This window comes from Garra rufa, chromosome 19 (assembly GCF_049309525.1).
Source record: "Garra rufa chromosome 19, GarRuf1.0, whole genome shotgun sequence".
In the NCBI taxonomy this organism is placed as follows: Eukaryota; Metazoa; Chordata; class Actinopteri; order Cypriniformes; family Cyprinidae; genus Garra; species Garra rufa.
Genome location: NC_133379.1, coordinates 21,174,966 through 21,200,433, shown reverse-complemented (window position 1 = coordinate 21,200,433; position 25,468 = coordinate 21,174,966). Strand labels below are relative to the sequence as shown.

Here is a 25,468-nt window from a genome sequence, read left to right as displayed (position 1 = left end):
GTAACCATTTTTGTTTTTAAGATACTCTATACAACATTATGAACGCGAATAATTAAACACAAAAAAAGTATTTAATTATAATAATAAAGCAGCTCCGTATAGAAAAACGTAAAGTTGGCACTTAACCAGGAGCAGGTGGGCGGGTCTTCTATTCTAAATTGCACGTTGCTGCCATGGTTGCTGTCAGTCAAACTCATGAGGGGCGGGGTCATCTTTCATAACGCAAGACAGCAGGTGTGCTTTTTGAGAACAGGTAACTAGGATATTCCCATCACAAGACCCGTAGAGGAGCACTGGGCGCCCTGCCGTGACAACACAGGCCAGAGCCAAGGTAAAGTAAACAAACAAGATTACACCATTTAGAATTAAACTCTACATGGTCAGTATTTGCCTAGAATTAAATTATAGAAATACGGACCAGAGATTACTATTTTATGAACTATATGAATACGAATACTGCTTAGTTTTGAGCTCAAACAATCATTTTGTTTGTCTAGGGGTGATGTATATTAATTACATTTAGCATGGTAATCAAAGTTTTAATTAGTTTTAGTGTTACTAATGTAAAATTATCATAAATTACAAGTCTATTTCAAACAAGCAAGACATATTTTCGTCATTTTTTTATTTAGCCTATTTATTATTATTGTTTTGTATGAAGGTGGTCTCTATACGCAATTTTAATTGCAGTAACAATAACAACTATTTTAAGTATATTGTATCTGATATTGTTGTTACTAAGTCTCCTTGGAGGATTCTGCCTAGACTACTGAGATACAATAGTCAACTTGATTCCTTGCAAGACAATAAGCTCCCACACACGCGCGAGTAAATAAAAGCGCTTCTTACCAACCGGGAAAAACTTGATTTCCAACCTGATTGACGAAAGATGACTTGAAGCGTCAAGACAAAGGCGACAGCTGCAAGGAGAACTTCCTTAGATTCATAATATTTATATAAATTGAACTATATCTGATCTTTAGACAGAGCTTTGTTACTAATTGTTTACAGTTGATATGGATCCCAACCAGAGATTCACTGCCTTAATATTTCTAGTTAATATTTCTAACATTCCTATCAATGACATTTTTCATATCTATATATTTATTTCTTTACTTAATGATTATCAGAGAACTGCCTTTTGTTATTGCTTCAAGTAATAAAGGCTTATCATACTGAACTTTGGTTTGTATGACACGATGACTAATGTTCAGGTCCTATGAGAGCCAGGTTTAAACAGCTTTCCAGTTTCTGGAAGCTATTTTTATGTATTTTGTTGTAGCTGACATTGAAATGTTAAACGATTCACATTTTTAATAGTTCTCATTGGGTTTTTTTAAGGGGAAGGATGGCCAACTTCAAGGGACATGCATTACCTGGTACATTCTTCCTGCTGTTTGGCCTGTGGTGGTCGATAAAGTACCCATTCCGACAGATACAGAAGAAAAAAGACAGGCAACATGGAGACAGGGGCAGACAAATGCACACTGTACTCTTCAACCGCATAGATTTAATCGAAGGAGCTTTGAAGATCTTTTTTGCCTTTGTTGGTGAGCTGCAAATCATATTTACACACTTTACCCTGGTTTCATATCAGATTTCCTGTCATTGAAAAAGTATGAGAATGACATGAGGTAAAATAATCATTGTGCTAATAAAATGAACATTTATGGACATATACAGTTGCAGTCAAAAGTTTACGCGCATCTTGCAAAATGTTAATTATTTTACCAAAATAAGAGGGATCATACAAAATGCATGTTTTTTTAATTTATTTAGTACTGACCTGAATAAGATATTTCACATAAATGATGTTTTATTATAAAAGTCCCTTGTTTGTCCTGAACAATTAAACTGGCTGCTGTTCTTCATTAAAATCCTTCAGGTTTCACAAATTCTTCGGTTTCTCAACATTTTTGTGTATTTGAACCCTTTCCAACAATGATTTTGAGATCCATCTTTTCACACTGAGGACAACTGAGGGTTCAAACACTCTCTGATGCATCAGAAGAAAGCACAATGCATTTGGAGCTGGGGGTGAAAACTTTTGAACAGAATAAAGATGTGTACATTTTTCTTATTTTGCCTGAATATCATATTTTTCCATTTAGTACTGCCGTTTAGAAGCTACAGAAGATACATGTTTCCCAAAAAAATAGACAAAATATGTTACATTTACTCTAATCTTCAAATTCAAAAAGTTTTCACCCCCGGCTTTTAATGCATCGTGTTTCCATCCGACACATCAGTGAGCATTTGAACCTTCTGTAATAGTTGCTGAGCCCCTTATTTTCTTGTGGATTATATGTAAACATCTTTTATGTGAAATATCTTATTCAGACCATAAAAAAAATAACATGCATTTTGCATGATCCCTCTTATTTTGGTAAAATAATTAACATTTTGCAGATTCTACAAGGTGTATGTAAACTTTTGACTTCAACTGTATCTTGAAAATAGTTAATGAATAGGAAACACCAAAATAGACATTTAGCAGAATGTCCAAGCTACTCTCTGTACTAGAAAGTGAATGTAGACGAGATGATGTCAAGACAAAAAAATGCATCAAAATGGACTAAAGTTAATATTCACTGAAAATCCTGTTTTGGAAATGCCTGGTTGATTGAGGTCACTATTTACATATATTGTATGGAAGAGAGGAGCTTAGAAATTCTGTCATAAATTTCCCTTGTTCCTTATTTCAAACGTCAGGAGCACTGTATTTTACCATCCTGTTACTTATGTACATACTATGTACTTACATAGTAATTAAAATAACTAGCTAAAAAGGTACTAACCCTGAACCTATCCTTAAACCTAACCCTACCCCATAAAGTTTCTTAGGCAGGTACACTGTAAGTACACCCAAATGCAAGCCAAACCCAAAAATAAAGTGTTTTACACTGAAATCTCTCTCTAGGGATCATGGCAGAGCAGTTTGTACCCGATGGCCCTCATGCACATCTGTATCAGAATGGCTGGGTGAAGCTGATGAACTGGCAGCACAGCACCATGTACTTGTTCTTCGGTATCTCTGGCATTGCAGATGTTCTCAGCATGTCTTCTCGCCACGTGCCAGTTGGTCTTGACCGCCTCTCCCTTTCTTTAGCTCTCTTTGTGGAAGGTATCATGCAAAATGAGTCATTATTAAAGTAAATATATACAGTGGTAGCCAGCCATTGAGCTTCCTGAAATGTCATTCCCTCTCCTTTCCAGGGTTCCTTTTCTATTTCCATGTCCACAATCGTCCCACTCTGGACCAGCACATTCACTCTCTGCTTCTGTTTGCGGTGTTTGGTGGAGCCGCCAGCACATTGATGGAGGTGTTTAAGCGAGAAAACACAGTGCTGGAACTTCTCAGGTGCAGTTTGGCCATCCTACAAGGCACGTGGTTCTATCAGGTAAGGATCTTAAACTCGTAGAAGAAATTTCTGGTTTAAAAAGAAAATGTTGAGATATCTGTTGTCATTTCAGATTGGGTTTGTGCTGTATCCTCTAAATGGAGAAGAGTGGGATCTGGAAAGACATGACAACATCATGTTTGTCACCATGTGCTTCTGCTGGCACTACACTGTGGCTCTGCTGATCGTGGGCATTTGCTACTGTGGAGTTTTTTGGTGAGTGGACACCATTTTGGATGAATCCAAATGTTTCCACTGTTTCGTTTTGCTTATATTGTTCTCATGATGTTTCCAGTGCTTCAAAATGGTGTGAAGGAAGGCAGCTAGGCGACATGGAGATGGGCCTCAGAAAGTGCACTGTTTCAGATTCTAGCTCCCAGAAGGCTTTGCTCCAGGAATCAGATGAAGAGTAGTGATGACTCCCAAGACTTAATGCACTGAATCCAAAGCTTTTTACTATTTTCTCTTTCTATTGGACTACACTACCAGTCAAAAGTCTTTGAATAGAATGTTCAAGTTAATGTTTTTAAAGAAGTCACTTCTGCTCACCAAGCCTGCATTTATTTGATTCGAAGTACACCAAAAACAGTCAAATTTTTTAATATTTTTACCATTTAAAATAATCTTTCTATTTGAATATATTTAAAAAAAAATGTATTTATGATTTTTTTTACATGATCCTTCAGAAATCATTCTAATATATTAATTTGCTGCTCAAAAAATATTTATTATTATTTATTATTATTATTATTATCATCATCTTGAAAACAGCCAAGTAAATTTTTTCCAGGTTTCTTTGAATAGACAGTTCAGAAAAACAGCATGTATCTGAAATACAAATATTTTTGTAACATTATATTTATTTATCTTCACTTTTGAAGTCATCCTTGCTAAATAAAAGTATTCATATCTATAATTTCTTTTCTAAAAATTAAATTATACTGACTCTAAGCTACTGAATGGTCCAAAATTGTTACAAAATGTTACAAAAGCTTTTTGTGTCAAATAAATGCTGATCTTTGGATGTTTCTATTCATCAAAGAATCCTGAAAAAATACACTCAACTTTTAGAATTTAAATATTCTAAAAATAGGTTTTAAATATTGGTAATAATAATAATAAATGCTTCTTGAACAGCAAATCGGCTCATGTGAGGATCATGTGACACTGTAGACTGGAACAATGATGCTGAAAATGTAGCTTTGATCACATGAATATTCTTTTTTTTACATTTTAAAATATGTTACAACAGAAAAGTGTTATTTTAGAAAGTAAAAATATTTCAGAAATTGTACTAATTTTGCTGTACTTCGACTCAAATAAATGCAGGCTTGGTGAGCAGGAGAGACTTCTTTAAAAAACATTAAAAAAACTTACTGTTCAAAAACTTTTGACTGGTACTGTATATGAGTTTATGTTTGCATCATTTCACTGCAAAAGATTTAAAAGATTTCCTTGTGCTCATGCTGAAAATATCATATTCGAATAGACTTGTAAATAATGTGGTTGTCACAGGTGTCAGACGCACCTGGAAAACCCTGAGATTTGCCAAACTAGATGTATAAAATAGATCACGATATTCTTTTAGGATATCAAACACTTTGAATGATATTCACTCCAATATACCTAGTTGCATGACAATGCATTCAAATATTTTCTAATGAAATGTAAATAAAAAATATACTCGCTTGTAATTGTTGTCAGTTTGATTCATGTTACTGACCACATTATGTAAACAAAGTGGCCCAAACCAGGCAAATAGTTTTTTTACATATACACAATTTAAATGCCAGGTTAAGCCCTAGATTCGGTTTGGTTGAGTTAACATGACAGTTGTTTTGTTTTGATTTGTTTCGCTTAGCACAGTCATTTATTTATCATAACACAAACAGTGGCTACTGAATATAAACAGTACTTGTTAAATTACATTTCTTTCGAAGAACATAAGATATCAAAAGCACAAATAAACTTGCCTGTGTACATGTCAACAGCTTCTTGAGAAAGGCCATTCACTTTAACCAAGATCATAGACTGATATGACCCTTACAGTATATCAGCATCCAAATCCTACTTCCTTTTTTCAGGAACTTCAGCAATCAGCAAATAACTGAAATGCTGGGAACAAAGCTGCGTCAGGACAAGTACTTAGAATCTGACACTGCTTTGCCCATATCAAAATATCATGGGAAAGTAGAAGTTTTTTTTTTTTTTTTTTTTAGTTTTGAGGTATATGCTGCTTTTAATGATGTTTATGAAGAGGCTAGAGCTATGGCCTTTATCTACTGTAGGTCTCACTGAGGATCTGGGTTTGTCTTCGGCGAGGGTGCTGTAGAGACCACCACCGTCGACACTGTGGATTTCGGAGAGCTGGCGGCTGTGCGCTGTAGCTGCTGCGCCGGTACCGTCTGTATTCGAACCTGGGGCACAGAAACAAATTTGGTTTACTCACACGTATGGTTTGGCTTGTAAGGCCAGTTTTAGTTTGTTTAGGAGTGAGGTAGTGAAGTCTGATGAGTCAACCTGTGTGGCTTGTCCCTGCTGCTGTAGCTGCTGCAGCTGTTGAGCAGTCACAAAGCTGACAGGCTTGTTCCCAGCAATCAACTTGGTGCCTGCCGGCATGGTAGTCAGGATAATGTTCCTCCCCAGGTTGCTGATACTAAAAACAAAACACATATTTGCCATTTCAGCTAATAGGGAACTTTAATAAAAAAAGCCTACAATTTAAGATTGCCATTTGTTTACTAGGACTGGGCTCGATTCGATTCAATATAGATTACTTTGGATATATATAAGGGTACAGAAGATCGCAGATTTTAAGTAAAAAAAAAATCTCAACTAATGCTGTAAAAGGTACATGAGAGTCAGTTGGTTCTACATTAATACTGAAGGTTAAAATTATAATATTAAACAAAAAGTTGACTTTAAATTACATCATTACATGTCTAATCCAATTGTTTTTTAAAATATCTGTCCCTGGACCACAAAACTTGTCTTAAGTAGCACAGGTATATTTTTAGCAATAGCCAAAAACACACAGTGCATTATTCAAAATTGTTCGATTTTTCTTTTAAGCCAAAAATCATTAGGATATTAAGTAAAGATCATGCTCCATGAAGATATTTTGTAAATTTCCTACTGTAAATATAACAAAACTTAATTTTTGATTAGTAATATGCATTGCAAAAACTTCATTTGGACAACTTTAAAGGCGATTTTCTCAATATTTATATTTTTTTGCACCCTCAGATTCCAGATTTTCAAATAGTTGTATCTCAGTTAAATACTGTCATATCCTAACAAATCACACATTCCATTTTCAATGGAAAGCTTATTTATTCAACTTTCAGATTATGTAAAAATCTCAATTTTATAAAAAAAAAATTTACCCTTGTGACTGGTTTTGTGGTCCAGGGTCACATATAAACATTTAAATTGAGTCTGTCATAAAAACGTGACAGCCATATTAACAGCACTGAACGTAAACAATGCCACTGTCGCATATTTTGCTGATTATTGCTGCCGAAAATGGTCAGTTATTGTCATGTTTTGGGCTGTACTAATCGGTTGGACCGGGAAAAACATCTGGAGTACTATAGACTGCTAAAAGTTATAACAAATCAAGGAGAAGAGTGTAAAAAACAGGAACAAAAGGCGTTTGTGGTTGGCCAAACTAAACCAGGATTTCCAGGGCAAGAATCTTGACAACATTTGTGTTTGTTCTTATCATTTCCAGTCAGGTAGGTGAAATATTAGGCTAATATCTTAATACTGCTTGTGCTTATCTTTACCACCTATTAACTTTAATTTGTCAAAATATTGTGCCCTTTCCTGCTTACTAAGTCTTTTTTCTATATGATTTAGCAGCTTCCACATGTTTTTTCCATGGTTTAGACAGCATAAATTAGCAGAACGTGTTCAGTAGTACATTAACTATGCAAACCATGCTGTTGTTTACATCCGAGTATCACCAATATGACTGCGCACCCGGATAACTGACAAAATTGTAAATCCTCTATTGAAGCAACGGGACAATCAGTTTACACACGTTTCATGCTGCTGCTTCTTATGAACCGAGGTGCTACAACGATCTTTCACTCCACATTAAACATCGCCAAAATGGCATTTATTGTTTGAATACTGTGATAAAATGGACAGAATTTAAAATCTGAGACTTTGTTTCACATCAAAAGTTAACAAAGCACAAAGCTTATTGCCATTTATTGAATGGGAGGCGTGCTACAATGTTTCGGTAATTACCTAAAAGCTAGTCTCAGCCTCAGACGTCACGCCCACGGAACGTTGGCTAAACGTCTGATGCATATGGTACACTTAACTGGAAACACTTCAGGAATGTCGAAGTCGTCATCTGATTAGTTGAATCTGACCAGATTTCTGGGAGACACGAGTGTCGCGTTTATTTTCGGTCCGCCGGGAAACAAAGCGCAGACTGATTTACTCGGCGTTTTGCTAATAGGTGCTTATGCAGACACCATTGTTGTTATACACATATGCAACGTTCTCCGTCTTCTTCGTTATCTTTCAATGCTGGTTATTTCAATGACTGACTTGTTGCACGCCAGTCTGTTGTTGTGGGGGCGTTTCCACGCACCGAAACGTGACGCTGAACGAAACGAACTGTGATTGGTTGTTTGACATGTCGATCAAATGGTCTTATGGGCGGGCCTTGGCCAATGAAAGCTGCCATGAATTCCAGACCTTCAGCCGTCACTCTGAAGGTCTGGCTACGCGAGACTACCTAAAAGCAGACTAGACTAATCAGCTCTTGGGATTTAAGAATCAATATAGTTTCGTAAAAAAAAAAAAAGAATGGATTAAAATCGAGGAATCAATATTTTTATACCCATCCCTATTGTTTACTATTAAATGATGAAACAGAATGCTTACTTAGTGCTTATGTTCCCTTTAAGTATGGGAGTAGTAACCACACTCTTATTTTTCAAGGGTTGGCTGAGGACAGATAGAGGCACTGTGATCCTTGTGGGAAGTTTCCCCTGAAAAGAGCAAAGATTAGAGTTTCAATCATCATCATAACAGTTGTGCACAACAGACAGTAGCTCTGCTCCAAAGCCTAACTCCATCCTAACTGAAATTACATCCCAGATTTGCAACACTCTATAGTGTGTGAATGATGTGCTACCAGAATAGGCAGTACATTTTTGTGACTTTATTAGATTTATTTGTTTTATATTAAAGGGTTATTTCACTCAAAAATTTAAATTTTGTCATTGATTACCCACCCTCATGTTGTTTCAAACCTGTAAGACCTTCATTCATCTTCGTAACACAAATTAAGATATTTTCAATGAAACCAGAGAGCCTTCGGACTCTGCATAGACATCAATGCAACTGACATGTTTAAGGCCCAGAAAAGTAGAAAGGATCGATAAAATAGGCCATGTGACATCAGTGGTTCAACCGTAATGTTATGAAGCTACGAGAATACAAAAATAATGACTTTATTCAACAATATCTACTCTTCCGTGTCAGTCTTCGACGTGTGTTCCAGGAATACCACGACTGAACATGAACGCTTGTCGAAGACTGACATGGAAGAGAAGAAATTGTTGAATAAAGTCATTGTTTTTGTTTTCTTTGCACACAAAAAGTATTCTCGTAACTTTAAAAAAAATTTTTTATCAGTGTCCTTACTACCTTCCTGGGCCTTGAACAAGGTAGTTGCGTTGCTGTCTATGCAGGGTCAGAAAGCTCTCAGATTTTATGAAAAATATCTAAATTTGTGTTCCGCAGATGAACAAAGGTCTTATGGGATTGGAACGACATGGGTGAGTAATTAACGACAGAACTTTCACTTTTGGATAAACTAGCCCTTTAATACTATTCAGGATTCAGAGAAATAAATTACACTTTAAAATATATTAAAATAGAAAACAGTTTTTCGAAATAAATGCAGCCTTCTTTCGAAAGCATTAAAATATATTACCAACCCCAAAGTTTTAAACAGTTTTATAAATTTTTCTACTAAAAAGTGCTTTTTGAACAACCTTCTGTCACACCTATTAATTCTGAAAGGTGTTGATGAAATTAATCAGATACTGTACTAAAAGACAAACTTACAGCTTGTGTGGCTACAACAGTAGCAGTGACGGGCACCTGTCTGACTGTGGCCGCAGCAGTGCCCAAAGAAAGCGTTGATCCTGTGCCTGCAGGGCCCAGCGTCACGCCTTTGGCCCCTCCCACTCCACTGGTGGCTATGGTAACAGTGGCTGCCCCTGATGAAACCGTGACAGGCTTTGTACTTGTGCTGGTTGTGCTGATTGAGACAGTCTGACCTTGTTTCTGAGGGATTACCCCAAGGTTTGGCACTATTCGAATAGTGGTGCCCGCTTTCGAGTCGGACGAGGTGACGGTTGAGAATGTACGGGCCTTGGAATCAGCCATAGTGACGGCCAAGGCGGGCATGAGGCGGATGGCGGTGTCACAGGCAGCCTTCAGCTCCGGGTGAACCTTTACTAGGGTGGCCGGTGCTTTAGCAGCCAGGTTCTCAGCTGTCACGGATACAGCGGTGCTAGAGGCAGGAGGTGAGGGCTGAGGTTGAGACACGTGTAGTGTAGCAGAGATGCTCTTGCTGCCTGAGCTTGTAGCACTGCTCAGCATGTCTGGAGTGAGTTTGACAGTGGCCACTGGAGATTTAGTGAGGGTGGCCATCATGTCTGGGGTGATGCGAAGTACCGTTTGACCTTTGGCGTCGGTCGTAATTGAGGAGGGAGGTAAGCGGAGGACATCCTTCCCCTGAATGCGGAGGTTAGTGGCAGTGAGAGGGATCCCTGCCCCGCTTTGGGTCTTTACACCTAACTGACCAGTGATTGCAACCTGAAAAAAAACAAACAAAAGTGAGTGAGATTCAACATGGAAATAGATAGGTTAAAGTGATTTTCATGTCGTTTCAAACCCCTAAGTCCTTCGTTCATCTTCAGAACCAGAATTAAGATAGTTTTGATCAAATTTGTGAGCTTTCTGATGTCACATGGACTATTTTTTAATGATGTCCTTACTACCTTTATGGGCCGGGGAACATTTCAGTTGTGTTGCTGTTTGTGCAGGGTCAGAAAGCTCTCAGATTTCATCAAAAATATCTTAATTTGTGTTCTGAAGATGAACAAAGGTCTTACAAGTTTGGAACGACATGAGGGTTACAGAATTTTAATGTTTTTGCGTGAACTATCCCTTTAAGTAAGCATAAGATGACACCAAAGGTAATCTTAATGCAAAAACATTAAGATTCACATACACCTTGCAGAACCTGCAAAATGTTAATTATTTTACAAAAATAAGAGGGATCATACAAAATGCATGTTATTTTATTTAGTTCTGACCTGAATAAGATTTCACATTAAAGACATTTGTTCTTTTGTAGTCCACAAGAGAAAATAATAGTTGAATTTATAAAAATTACCCTGTTCAAAAGTTTACAAAAACCTGATTCTTAGTCATGTGTTGTTACCTGAATGATCCACAGCTTTGTTTTTGTTTAGTGATAGTTGTTCATGAGTCCCTTGTTTGTCCTGAAAACAATAAACTGCCTGCTGTTCTTCAAAAAAATCCTTCAGGTCTCACAGATTCTTTGTTTTTTTTTTTCAGCATTTTTGTGTATTTGACACAATATTGTATTTTAACAATGACTATAAGATTTTGAGATCCATCTTTTCACACTGAGGACAACTGAGGGACTCATATGCAACTATTACAGAAGTTTCAAATGCTCACTGATGCTTCAGAAACAAACACGATGCATTAAGAGTCTGGGGGTGAACATTTCTTGTATCTGAAGATCAGGGTAAGTGTAACTTATTTTGTCCTCTGGGAAACATGTAAGTATCTTGTATAGCTTCTGAAGGGCAGTACTAAATGAAAAATAATATGATATTTAGGCAAAACACAGCTGTGGATCATTTCAGGTAACAAGGTATTAAGAATCAAGTGTATGTAAACTTTTGAACTGGGTCATTTTTATAAATTCAACTATTATTTTCTTTTGTGGACTATATGTAAACATCTTTTATGTGAAGTATCTTATTCGGGTCAGCACAATATATCATGCATCCACAGCTTTACCTGGTGTAAACAGTGTCTAATGCACTTTAAGTCAGTGCATACCTGTTTGATAATATTCTGGCTGCTGACACCCTGCAACACTGCAGGTGAAGTTGGGTTGTGTGCCGGGCTGGCGGGTGAGCTAGTCTGAGGTTTGGTTACTGTAACCGCAGAGGCAAGACCTGGAACAGTAAGACTGGCCTGGCCCCGTGAAGCCTGCACCTGAATGGGACTTCCTGCAGACTGGCCTCTTAGTGGTAGAGTCACCACCGCCTGCTCAAAGACAGACAAACAAAAATGTAATAGAGCTGGACATGTTGTCTGTTTATACTACACTGAATGCACACGTTATTGTAATCTGAGATGCTACAGCGCACCTGTGTAATGTTCTTTCCATGGGCCACAGTGACCGGCACCCTGATGTGGTGAGGGCTCTGATGCACCAACGTGGCTGCTTGTCCCGCAGAGGACGTCTGAAGACCGGGCTGGGCGGTGACCACTCGCACCTGAGGCAGAGAACCAGTGGCAGCTGAGTGCGCCACTACCCGAGTCGCAGGCTGCGGAGAGGCCTGCTGGGAAACCTGTGGACTAGGCTGACTGGCAGATAGCAGCGTTCCTAACTGAGGCATGGAAGGAGGAGACACCAACAGGACACTGTGGGTAAAAAAAAAAAAAAGACATTATGATCATTAAAGTCAAATAATGAAGAATGGAGCATGTGAGTAATGATACAGCTGAATTTTAGCTTTGTGTTGCATTGTTACTTTGAAAATTTCCGCTGAATTTTTCCCTGAGATGCACTTCAAAGAAATAGTTCAACTAAAAAAGGAAACCATGTCATTTCCTCACCCTTATGTTGTTTTACACCTTCTTGACTTGAATAGAAAAGGAAAGACTTTCGGTAAACATTCTTTGGAATTTTGAATTTCCTCAGTGTTCCGCAGATGTCAGTCAGTCATATGGGTTTTGAAAATGACGTACTTTGAAGCTGAAAATAATTTGATTGAACTAACTGTAAAGGAACTGGTATTTGCCAGATTAGCTCCTAAAGAAAATTATTTCTAAATTGTTTATCAGCCACTGACCTGGGATTGGTTTTGACAGGTTCTGGGGCGCCTATTTTGGTTGGAGTAGCTGCTGTGGGAGGAAGTGGTGATTTAGGGGTTCCGGGTGTGCTTGGTGTGGGGGTAGTGGGAGGTTGAGCCAGACTGGCAGCTGCAATGGCTACTCCTTCACTCCCTGAGCTCTGACCAGCCTCTGCAGCACCGTTCTTACTTCCTGGTTCCTTGCCACCTGCCTTCTACATTACAAACAAACACACACAAACATAAACATATGCAACAGGTGATGCAAATCGGATGGATCAACAGTGACGCTTTACATGTCAAATTAGCGTGAGACACCAATGTCATGGATGAGGGTGGAGGAACTTACAGGTTTGGGTGCTGGTTTGGGCTTCTGCTGCAGAGCTTTCTTGGCTTTGGCAGCTGCAGCCTGGGCCTGGTGTATTCGCTCTGATTTAAGAGAGATATTCAGATTTAGTATCTGGACTATTTAACATTAAATTAAGCATGTAACTTTGCTCCTAGCTTTTATTTGCATTGTTATTTGAGAATCAGGAAAAACTCAGGAAGCATCTGGTGTGCAGGGCCATGTCTCTAAGCTGGGAATGTGTTGGTATTGATAACTAAAACTAAAATTAATACAAATAATTTTTTGGCATTGAAGTTACAAAATATATAAATACACTACAAGTCAAAAGTTTTTGAACAGTAAGATTTTTAATGTTTTTTCAAAGAAGTCTCTTACTCTCACCAAGCCTGCATTTATTTGATCCAAAGTAAAGCAAAAACAGCACTATTTTGAAATATTTTTTATATTAAAATACTGTTTATTGAAAGTTATTCATGTGATTTCAATGCTGATTTTTTAAAATCATTACTCCAGTCACACAATCCTTCAGAAATCATTCTAATATTCTGATTTGCTGCTCAAAAACATTTATTATTATTATTATTATTATTATTATGTTGAAAACAGCAGAGTAGAATTTTTTCAGGTTTCTTTGATAAATAGAAAGTTCAGAAGAACAGAATTTATCTGAAATTACAAATGTCTTTATCATAAATATTTAGTCAATATAAATCATCCTTGCTACATAAATAAATGACACTGATTCCAAGCTTTTGAATGCTACAGTGTATGTTACAAAAGCTTTTTATTTCAGATAAATGCTTATCTTTGGATATTTCTATTCATCAAAAAATCCTGATCAGCAAATCAGCATATTAAAATGATTTTAGAAAGATCATGTGACACTGAAGACTGGAGTAATGATGCTGAAAATTCAGCTTTGAAATCACAGGAATAAATTACATTTTAAAATATATTTAAATAGAAAACAGTTATTTTGAATAGTAAAAATATATCAAAGGTTCAGAGGTTTCTTTAAAAAAAAAACCATTAAAATTCTTACTGTTCAAAAACTTTTGACTGGTAGTGTATATATTTAAATATTTGATCAAAAATGTACTTTTTTAACTTATATTTTAGTTAGCTGCCAAGACAACATTTTTAAGTTTAAGCTGACTAAAACTAACAAAAATAAACAAATGCCAAATACAAATGTATATACATAACCAAAAACTAATGAATGACATAATTACTAACACTTAAACTGAAATTATCAAAATAAAAAGCTATTAATATATATTAAAACAAAATTAAAGTACATTTATAATACTAAAATTACACAGCTTTGGTATCATCCTGGAATGACTTTGCATGTTCATATTTACCAATAGCAGCATATAGAAACCTGATACAGCCTGCTATTTTCTGAGTACTAAACCTGTTCTACTTGTCAGGCAATATAAATGGGATTCATTAGTGAAGAGTGACAACAAGCACACGCAATGATCGATATTCTGCCTGTGGCGATGAAACCTTTTTGACTTTTTACGTAAATGCATTGGTTACAGGGCTGCTCACCAAACTCCTCCTGGCTCCGGTCTCTGTGGAGGTAGATCCACAGCTTGCGGCCGATGTCGTATTTCACGCAAGGGTCTTTTTCGTAGTGCAGGCGGTCGAGGGCACCGCTCACCACTGTGTTTACCTAAAAATGGACAAAATGTGAGTGTAAGAGTGACTAATGTGTTATAGTAGTAAACACGACAGCACAAAACATGTCTGACCTGAGCACTGGTGACATCAGGGGCTAAGAACTGGGAGTCTTTGAGTAGCTCACAGATTTCAGCTCTAGTGCCTTCTCCATTAGGAAGCCTGGCAGCAGCATCTCGCACTATTCATGCAAAAAGAAAACACATGCGTGCTCCTGTATTGAACCTCAATTCAAATCTGATTTCACTTTCTGAGAATAATAGTTCAGCATTCAAATGCTCATGTCAATCCAAACCCATTTGTGCTTCTTTCCACTGACTGTTCTTGTCATAATAAAGAAACTCAAATAGGATTGGAATGAGATTAGAGTGATTCATTCTTTTTTTTGAAACAGTTATTTTTTTAAGGAACTAACACCAGAAATGCTGAAGAAAAAGGAAGATCATAAATAATCCATGTCAATAAAATCCCTAACAGAACTGCAAAAAGAAAGAGAACACAGCGGTTACCAAGAGATAGTATGGTGACATAGGCCGGTCTGTCGGAGCGCAGTAGAGAATGCTCTCGTGCTTTATTGAGCGAAGTCTCCTTGTCAAAAACTCCCTTGACTGGTCCCACCACAGACTCAAAGCCGTGCATTCGGTAAGTAAAGGCTTTATGCGGTTGATCATAACGCTGCTGCTCCTAAAAAACACAAACATTTAAGTTATTGAAAGAATAATAACAGACTACATTCCAAAAGCGGTGCAACAATGTAAAAAACAATGCGTTTGACAGCACGCCTTCTTAGGGTAGGTGAGACCCAAGCACTAACCTGCTCTTGAAAAACATGCCTTTCCTCTCCTGTACTAGGCCTCACCACGTAGTCAGTCCACCTATACACAAAGTAGGGAAAAAAAAAAACAGTATGAAATGCATGCGTGTGTGCACCAGTCTTAGCTAAAAAGACAAAGGAGTTGTTGTTCAAGTATGACACTGGCTAAGTAAACAGGCCATAATCCACTGTCAAACTCACACTCTGGGTGTTGGAGGAGTGAGCTCTGCAGCTTCTTCTCCCTCTTGCTGTAAAATACATATAAAATCAAAAATTGCTGAGTATGCCATTACATCATTGTGAAAATACATATTAGGCATTTACTACCTTGACAATCACATGATCCTTTGACTCCAGCCATAACTGGCACAGGGCACTTAGATCTTTGTCTCCCTCCTGACTTGGACCTGCAAATATCAGTGTAAAGAAATGTACAATATAGGTCCCACAACCAAAAAACACATTTAAAAAGCAGTTAAGCACTCAAATCAAGATCCTTTTATTATCTATTGAAACCTATTATAATATTTAAAATATCAGTAAATAATTTTTGCATTTTATTCCATTGCCATTTTTAATAATATATATTTTAAATTTTCTTTTAAAGTGAAGTAAAAAAAAAAAAGATATTTTCTTTAACTTCACTTTCAAAAAAACTAAAATATATTATTAAAATGGCAATGGAATAAAATGCAAAAATTATTTCAGTATGATTTTCATAAGTTGAAATAAAGATATTTTCTTTTAAAACTTTATGTAAAAAATGTGTTTTAGTCCATTGACTGAGACTGATTTTCACTACATCCCTACATTTATGATCAGGAAATATTCATGTGTCCCTCTCTCTAACAGCAACATGGTGAGTAGATAGGCCACTTCATTTTAAGGTAAATGTGTTCAAAAGTATGAAAAATCTGTGTGTAACTTAGAGGAACGTCACTACTGTACACCATTTTTCTATAATTAAACACCCTTATTTGGGAGTTACTCCATAACATTTAGTTTTTATATGTTCAGAACTGTGCTAGCTAACCATGTGCTGATAAGCATTTTTGAGCTAGCTCCAAAAGTATCTAAAATTGTCACTACTGAGACCAAAACATACGGTAAAGTTTTGGTAGTGACATCTTTGTTTTTTTTAGGGTGTTGTCCCATAAAATTGTCACTACCATAACAGTCACGAATAAAGCATATCATTGTTTCGGTAGTGACAAAATTTACAAAAATATACAAAATTTTGTACAGTTATGCAAATTTCTTAGTATTTTTGTATGTTTTAGTAGTGTTTTAGTATGTGGGTTAAAATGCTGTAATGAATTTACACATGATCTAAAAACCCCTGGATCTGAACTACACCTTTTTTTAGATTAGTTTTATAGACAAATATAAATTGAATGCATTTACAAAAGTAACATTTTTTCAAAAACAACTGGAGTGTACATAACTGTTCAGTAAGATTTTTTAAAATACTTTTATTCAGCAAGAATTTTTTACATTTCATTACAGTCACTTTCGGTTGTGTACACTGTACTTCTCTTTGAAAATGGTTAGAATATTACTTTTGTAAAGGCATTCAATTTATATTTACCTATTAACTAAAACAGCAAGATACAATTAGAAAAAATTGGGGAGACCATCATACCTATCCACTTCCATTGCTGGGAAAGTTCCTTGAACTCCACAAAAGGTACAAAGCCTGTAGGCAGAGCCATTACACCAGCTGACAGAAAACAGAGATATCAAGCAAAAGCCTAAATATCAACATGCATCATTTAAAATATAAATCATAAACAAATAGCTGCAGGAATTTATCATAAAAAAAAAAACATTTATAAAATCAGGCACACCTTTGCTCTCTCCAGCGAGAAACTGTAGAGCGGGCACTGCCAACTCTGACCAGCAGGGGGCCATAGAGAACCAGGGGTTGAGTGTGCTGGCTGGAGATGACTGCCACTGTTGGACTTTCTCCTCCATCTGACAGCAACAGAAAAATGGAAAAACCACAATGCTTAGTTTAGGATGAGCAGCAAGGTCAGTGAAATATCTATTTCTGCAAACTTCAGGTATTTCAGATATTACTAAGTTTGGACACTCCCGACTGAATGTATACAGCATTTCTCATGATTACAAGACTTTTTTGGTCTAAAGGAAATGCAGAAATTAGTTTTTCTAATTTTAATTGAATTGACATTTTTTATTAAAATTGTATTCATTTACAATACTACAACTTTAAAATGTAATGTGCAAAAACTTGGCAACATATACTGGAAGTCCTTTAAAACAGCTTAAGGATCCCAGGATGCACCTTATGAAGAAGACTGTGCGTAACCAAAGTATGATGAATGTTATATATAAGAATTTTTCTATTATTTCACTGCTTAATTCCTATACCATATACCCTACTGTTCAAAAGTTTGGTAAGATTTTATTTGTGATCTTACGCTCACTAAGGCTGCATTTATTTGACTAATAACATAGTAAAATGTCAATATCATAATCATTTAAAATAACCGCTGTCTGTGTGAATACTTTTTAAAATGTCATTTATTCCTGTAATGGCAAAGCTAAATTTTCAGTGTCAGATGATCCTTCAGAAATACACTTATTTGTATCAAGATTTAAAGTCTTTGCTGTCATTTTTGATCAACTTTAACTTACTATTGAAATCTTACTTTGTATTACAACTAAATGGTAGTGTGTCTGCATATTACATAGGTGCTACTTGTACCACGGAGGATGTTGCTAGACTTTCCAGTCTGAGGACGTCCTCCAGCAAATGAAAAAAGCTCATGGCTATCTCTTCCACTGTGTCAGGGCTCCTCTGGGACTCATCCATGGGCCTTTGATACAAAGTGAAACAGATGAGTGTTTAGATATTTAAATGCTGAGAGTTTTGAACAAAGTATCTTATGCACAGTAGAAAGACCTACTCTTCTTTAACGCTTTGTGGAGGAGCAATGGGGACATCAGCAAGACCCGAGTTCACAGAAGGTGCTGACATCTGAACATCGCAGACCTCCTCCGATTCCATTTTTATAGGCCGCATCTTTTTCTTCCTCCTCTCTTCCTTTATTTTCTTCTTAGGTAAAGCCAGGTCAAAGACAGCTACAGGGCAAAAGCACAGACAACGAGTACATAGATTTCCACATGCTGCAATCACTCATGCAATTCATAGTCGGATAGTTCACCCATAAAATTAAGATTCTGTCATTAATTGCTAATGTGTCAGTTGCTTTGCTGTCTATGCAGGGTCAGAAAGCTCTTGGATTTCATCAAAAATATCTTAATTTGTGTTCTGAAAGTGAACAAAGCAGGTTTGGAATGACACGAGGGTGAGTAATTAATGACAGAATTTCCATTTTGGGTGAATTATTCCATTAATAGAAACAACTAAGCATATTATTCTCACTTGTAACAGATCCTTTTCTGCCGATGTTGACTCGTGACATGATATCACCAAGATGGAGGTCAGAGGTCATCAGGTCAGGGTGGTCCTAAAAATGACATCATTACTTATATCTATATTGTCTTTTAGTGCCATGATTTTCAATCTTGGGTCAATCTTGGCACACAATGTGTGTGTGTGTGTGTGTGTGTGTGTGTGTGTACCTGGTATTCATCACGTTGTGGTGACCAAATGTCCCCACAAGGATAGGAATACCAGTAGATTTTGACCTTGTGGGGACATTTCTCAGGTCCCCATGAGGAAACAGGCTTATAAATCATGCACAATGAGTTTTTTTGAGGAAGTAAAAGTTTGCACAATCTCCTGTGAGGGCTAGGTTTAGGTGTAGGGTAGGTGTAGGGCGATAGAAAGTACGGTTTGTACAGTATAAAAACCATTACGCCTATGGAATGTCCCCATAAAACATGTAAACCCAACATGTGTGTGTGTGTGTGTGTGTGTGTGTGTGTGTGTGTGTGTGTGTGTGTGTGTGTGTGTAAAATATTTGTTTATTCTAAAATAAACATCACAGAGTTTCTTAAAGGAGAAGTTCACTTGCAGAACTTTTTTTACAGATAATTTTCTCACCCCCTTGTCATCCAAAATATTCATGTCTTCTTTGCTTCAGTCCTAAAGAAAAAATTTCATGATTTTTCTCTATATAGTGGACTTCTATGGTGCCCAGAGTCCGGCTTCAAACGATCCCAAACGCGGTTGCAAATGAACCCAGACAAAGAAGAAGGGTTTTATATAGCAAAACGATTTTTTTATTTTTTATTACAATTTATATAATTTTTAACCTCAAATGCTCGTCTTGTCTTGCTCTACCTGAACTCTGTTTTTTTCCGATTAAAGACAGGTATGTCGCAAAACTCCCATCTAATTTTCTCCCTCCACTTCAAAATTGTCCTGCATCGCTGTTTTATCTTTTTAAGTGTGTTTGATCTTCTTTGCATGTTCACTTTGCAAACACTGGGTTGGTACTTCTGCAGCGATGTAGGATGATTTTGAAATGATTTTTGAAGTTGAGGGAGAAAATAAGATGGGAGTTTTTCGACATACCCTAACTGTCTTGAAACGGCAGAGCTAGACAAGATGAGCGTTTAAGGTTAAAAAGTATATAAATTGTAATTTAAAAAAAATTAAATAAATAACTGATTGTTTGGCTAAATAAGATCCATCTTCTTCAGCTGGGATTGTTTACAACCGCATTTGGGATAGTTTGAAGCCACATTTAAACTGCATTTTGGAAGTTCAAACTCCATAGAAGTCCACTATATTGAGAAAAATCCTGAAATGTTTTCCTCAAAAAACATAATTTCTTTACGACCGAAGAAAGACAGACAGGGGGTGAGTAAATTATATGTACATTTTTGTTCTGAAAAATTAACTTCTTCTTTAAAGGTGCAGCAGGAAAAACTAAACTAAAAATAACTAACATATAGCATTATTAATAATGATGAAGTGGTATTATCAATATTGTGGTATAGCAATATCATCGTGGTCACATGACAATAGGAAAAATAGGTCTTCCAAACAGTGTACATTAAAATATATGTAAAGTTTTTATTCTAACATTAAAAGGTTATTGTTGTGTTTTGGGCCATTATGCTTTGTCATGATGCTTTATTTTAGCGGCAGATGATTACAGCATTTGACTAGATTTGTAGTGAGACACGTTTTTGAATTGCTGTCAGCTAGCGGTTTAAATGGATAATGTTATTTGCAGTGCAAATTCAAAATATCTCTCTCAAGTGTTGAATGTAGGAAAGAAGTATTGTAATTTCCCTACCGTAGTGTAACGCAAAAATAATATAGCAATGAAAAATTCATTTAGATTTATTTTACAGTGAAATAGTTTTTACAATATATGACTATTACTGTCATAGAAATAACAATAATATAAAATTGTTATTATTATTATATTCTAATTTGTTTGACTTCTTAAAACACCAGTGTAAATGTAATTTAGACTGAGACAGTATATCACAAATAAAAAGATGGTTGAGTCCCCTTTAAAGTTCAGGTACAAGTCAATTCACTTTTTTCTGATTTAAGTTTCTTAGTTAAGAACATGGGTTGGAGCTCTTTTGAAATCTCTCAAAGTGCATTAGAATTTAACTTTAAAATGTACTTTTTTCCAAAGTCTTCATTTGTCTTTCTTTCTTTTTCTAAATATCGCAATAAAAATGGACTTCATATCAAGACATTATCGTATTGTGAGATTTTGATATTGTTATATCCCTAATTATTAACATAACTGGATGTTGGGTAGAACACAAACAATAAAGTAATAAAACAGTGACCCCTTTTGGCAACTTACTGGCTGTCGTTTTCTTTTCTCTCTGTGCCTGTGCAGCATGGCTCTTAGCTCCTTCTCACCCATCTCAGGCTTGTCTACATGGAAAATCATATTTAGCATCTTATAATGTCATAGAGCAATAAAGCTATAGTTTTAACTGACCTCTGGTTTTCATGTCCTGAGTAGAAAGGCTGGGAAGCACCCTGAGAGAGACAGTTGGAGTTGGGGAGGAGGGCGACTGAGGAACAGGCAACCAAGAGGCTGTATCTGCTTACACAAACACAAAATGATCATATGGATTACATGAACACATAAAGGTGCTGAAAAAGATAAGTTTTCACACTACATCAAACCCACCATCTTCATCAGATGACACATTACTGTCCCCACACTCTGTTTTCACATCCTTTAGTATATGACCCACTCGACGTCTCACTCTCTGCTCCAGCATCTCTTTATGAGACGGGGCAGGGTACCGCCGTTTTACAGCAAGCTCAGGTCCACTGCGAACTGCCAAATCCAACAATTCCTACATTACAAGAGAAACACATAAACCACGTGCATTTATTAGTAGTTGATTACTTCCAAAGTTTTAGATTTTTTTTTTTTAAGTTTTTGAAAAGCCTTTTATGCTCATCAAGGCTGCATTTATTTGATCAAAAACACAGTAAATAGATTATATTGTGAAATAGTATTGCCATTTAAAATAACTGTTTTCTATTTTAATATATTTCAAAATGCAATTTTTTTTTGTGATGGCAAAGCTGAATTTTCAGCATCATTACTCCAGTCTTTAGTGTGACATGATCCTTCAGAAATCATTCTAATATGCTGTTTTGCTGCTCAAAAATCATTTCTTAATATTTTCAATGTTAAAAAACAGTTGTGATGCTTAATATTTTTGTGGAAATCATGACAAATTTTCTCAGGGGTTCTTTGATCAATAGATTATTTAATTGAAACAAATGTTTTGTAACATATTAAATGTCTTTACACTCACTTTTGATTAATTTAATGCATCCTTGCTGAATAAATGTATTAAGGGGAGACACTGCAGGCAAAAACAGTTTTTTTATGCACCTGTCAAGATTGAGATTTTGGACTTTTTGGTTTTTCATTAAGTGTTTTTTCAGACTAGCGGAAAGAAAACATCCAAAAGACACCTTTAAGTGTTTCTTTTCTAGCACTTTATCTATTTGTGTCAATAGATCTCAATTACAATACATATTTTTACAAGCAGTTTTCTCAAAATGAGTTTTTCCTCCTACACTGAGCCATAATTCTCCACTTCAGTAGCATTTACACACACCAAAAGTTACATTTATATTCCTGTCTATATCCTGAAGCTTTTTACAGAGGGATTTGTTCATATAAAATTTGCCCCTCAAATTTGCTATTTTATTGTCCCTCAAAATTGTGAAAAATATCGTTTTCTGTGACAAAATGAGATACCCAAAATTCCCTCTGTAAAAACATTTGACTCTAATATGTCAAAAAAAAATTAAACAAGAATTTTGAAACTGACTTCACTGACTTCAATTTGCATATAAAAATCTAACATTTAAGAAAACTTGTAATACAAAAAAAAATGTTTGCAGTTATCAATGTAATCAATCAACTGGTTAAGTAAGGCAATGACTTTTAGTTATTTTTTTTGTTACGCTCTTCACCTGCGGTGTCTAAATTAGCTCTTCTGTGAGGTCTGTGATTTTTCTATACCTTTCTAGAAACCAGGATCTGCTTGAGTAGTTTGTGGTAGTACTGTTGAAGTGAGTAGACGTGCCTTTTTTTCTGCGATTTGGCACAAAGTTGTCTGTACTTGACCACCTCTGGGTTAAAGTAACCATCTAAGGAAAGATGAACAAATTAATATTCATGAAGTTGCATTTTAGAGAAGTTAACATTGTATTTTAGAATACACAGATTGAAAATAAAGACAAAAAGAGTGACCTCTGAACAGCTTCTGGGCAATGTGCAAGGGGTTTCCGAAGAAGAAATTCTGGTTGTTGAAAAGGTCACTGATGATGCTGTTCTGTTCGGAAATGTTATTCTCGGAGAACTGAGGCAGGAGTTGACGTAGATGTGTGCGCTGAGCATCTGTGAGCACATCTGTCCATGTGCTCTCACTCAAGGCTGAGAAGAATATCTCTGGCTGCTCTTACACAAAGACAAAAATGCACACGAGATAGAGGGGCTAGTTTATTTTTCACTCTCATGTTTTCATAAAATAATAAAAAAGAAGGATGATAACTCACGTCCTCCAGCAAATCTTCAGGAACCCGTACTCTACAGTTTCCCAACATGCACTCCTCCATCACACGTCCATCCTGGTCCATTCCAGACTCCAGTGGGTCTGTTAACATGTGATCTAATGCATCCATCTTTGCCTAACCGTTCACAGCAGCACAAACGGTATCTGTGGGTTTACAAAGTTAAATATTATCAACTAAAGAAGGTCTAAAGACATGAGGAAAGCAGTATTTTGTAAGACTTTTTAGTAATTAACTTGTCTTTTGAAAAAACACTACCAGTCAAAAGCGTTTGGACAGGAAGGTTTTTAATTTGTAATGTTAAAGAAGTCTCTTCTGCTTACCAAGCCTGCATTTATTTGATTCAAAATACAGCGAAAGCAGTAATATTGTGAAATATTTTTACTATTTAAAATAACTGCTTTCTATTTGAATATTTTTTAAAATGTAATTCATTCCTGTGATCAAAGCAAAATTTTCAGCATCATTAATCCATTAATCCTTCATTGTCACATGATCCTTCAGAAATATATTAGATTTTTAAATATATTCATATAGAAAACAGTTATTTTAAATAGAAAATAATTCAAAATGTTACAGTTTTTGCTGGCTTGGTGAGAAGAGACTTCTTTAAAACACATTAAAAATCTTAGTGTTCAAAAACTTTTGACTGGTAGTGGATATCATTATTAAATGGCTGCATTTTACACAATTGTATCTAACACAGCATTCGTGATAATGAGATATATGATATATTTTACTTATGAGGACAACAAACCAGACGAAACTAAAATAGAAAAACTATGAAACCGCCTATTATTTCCTGTATTAACAACTTGTACGTATGTATTTATGACAAAAGGCACATGTAATAACTATCTTTGATGTGTTGCTAATTATGCTACTAGCTAATACAACGAGCTAACAGTCTCGTTCAGCCTTTTAATCTATTTTGAAGTAATTACCAAAATCTATCGTTTTCGTTTATCTATTTTACGTATATCAGATAAACATTTAAAGCATCTTACCATGAATGTGGGTGGAAATTAGGAATGAATATGTTAGCTAGCTCCGCACAAGGGCGGTAGGAATAATAACATTGGTGCACATTTCCGGTCTGTCATCAACTTCCGTTCATTCTGCAAAAGAATGATTTCTCAAAAATATAAAATACTCACAAGTCTATATATTCGTGCATAAATAAATATATACTTAAACGTGCAAATAATGAATAAATGAATAAATAAATGAATACGAAAATGTTCAAGAAAAGGCGAATATTCCTATTTTTCTCTGTTGCAAAGACACAGCATCACACACAAGCAAACGTTTTCATCCAAACTTTAAGAATTCAGAATCATTTTATAATAGCTTTTGGATAAATAAATTAACAAAGTAAGTTCAACTATTCACATTATTTGCATAGGTTTCATCCTTCATAAGACAATACAAGTTTAGTTATGAATTTAATTCAATTTTAAATTCACAAATGCAAATAATAATTCCAAACCTTACACTACAATTAATAGAAATAGACAGAAATAAGGCATTGCGTAAATATCAATGAATAATATATAAACAAAAAGTAAGATACTTTTTAGATGATTAAAAGTATTCATAGATCTTGGGTTAACCTATTAACATGTTAAATTTGTTATATGTCACCCTGCTCCACAAAACCGGTATTTTTTTTTTAAATATTGAGACAATATTTGGCCAAGATACAGCTATTTAAAAATCTGGAATCTAAAAAAAAATCGCCTTTAAAGTTCTTAGTAAGGCATATTACTAATCAAAAATTAGGTTTTGATATATTTACGGTAGGAAATTGACAAAATATCTTCATGAAACATGACTAATTATCCTAATGAATTTTGGCATAAAAGAAAACTCTATAATTGTGACCCATACATTATATTTTTGGCTATGCTACTTAAGACTGGTTTTGTGGTCCAGGGTCACATATTTAAAATGCAGTTGTTGCAATTGTAATATTTTTCACAACTTTCTTAAAATATAGCATCAACTCCTGAATACACAACATGAAAGTAAGCAAATGCAAAG

At 35.7% G+C, this 25,468-nt stretch overlaps 2 protein-coding genes across 2 annotated transcripts; one reads left to right on the top strand and one right to left on the bottom strand.

Moving 5' to 3' along the window:
* The first annotated feature begins 191 nt into the window (after positions 1-191).
* LOC141292380 (transmembrane protein 45B) lies at positions 192-5,095 on the top strand. Its single transcript, XM_073824389.1, has 6 exons — positions 192-331; positions 1,342-1,550; positions 2,921-3,124; positions 3,217-3,401; positions 3,475-3,617; positions 3,697-5,095. The coding sequence occupies exons 2-6, from the start codon at positions 1,349-1,351 to the stop codon at positions 3,812-3,814; spliced, it is 852 nt and encodes a 283-aa protein (XP_073680490.1). The 5' UTR covers positions 192-331; positions 1,342-1,348; the 3' UTR covers positions 3,815-5,095.
* A 23-nt stretch (positions 5,096-5,118) lies between these two features.
* On the bottom strand, positions 5,119-24,508 carry LOC141292379 (nuclear factor related to kappa-B-binding protein-like). The gene is made up of 26 exons (XM_073824388.1): positions 24,433-24,508; positions 23,411-23,571; positions 23,106-23,307; positions 22,875-23,002; positions 21,513-21,684; positions 21,318-21,422; positions 21,177-21,250; positions 18,818-18,902; positions 18,339-18,513; positions 18,137-18,248; positions 17,256-17,382; positions 17,051-17,128; positions 15,736-15,815; positions 15,610-15,656; positions 15,409-15,469; positions 15,104-15,278; positions 14,669-14,775; positions 14,466-14,589; positions 12,909-12,988; positions 12,560-12,774; positions 11,852-12,128; positions 11,538-11,747; positions 9,498-10,253; positions 8,307-8,413; positions 5,922-6,057; positions 5,119-5,818 (listed from the first exon to the last, which is right to left on the bottom strand). The coding sequence occupies exons 2-26, from the start codon at positions 23,534-23,536 to the stop codon at positions 5,693-5,695; spliced, it is 3,885 nt and encodes a 1,294-aa protein (XP_073680489.1). The 5' UTR covers positions 23,537-23,571; positions 24,433-24,508; the 3' UTR covers positions 5,119-5,692.
* Positions 24,509-25,468: the final 960 nt, after the last annotated feature.

Coding starts and splice junctions, on each gene's coding strand:
- LOC141292380 (XM_073824389.1), top strand. CDS start 1,349: ATGGCCAACTTCAAGGGACATGCATTACCTGGTACATTCTTCCTGCTG. Junction 3,402..3,474: donor AAGGCACGTGGTTCTATCAG/GTAAGGATCTTA, acceptor TTGTCATTTCAG/ATTGGGTTTGTGCTGTATCC. Junction 3,618..3,696: donor TGCTACTGTGGAGTTTTTTG/GTGAGTGGACAC, acceptor TGATGTTTCCAG/TGCTTCAAAATGGTGTGAAG.
- LOC141292379 (XM_073824388.1), bottom strand. CDS start 23,536: ATGGATGCATTAGATCACATGTTAACAGACCCACTGGAGTCTGGAATG. Junction 23,003..23,105: donor TGCCCAGAAGCTGTTCAGAG/GTCACTCTTTTT, acceptor ATCTTTCCTTAG/ATGGTTACTTTAACCCAGAG. Junction 14,590..14,668: donor CTGATGTCACCAGTGCTCAG/GTCAGACATGTT, acceptor GTCCATTTTTAG/GTAAACACAGTGGTGAGCGG.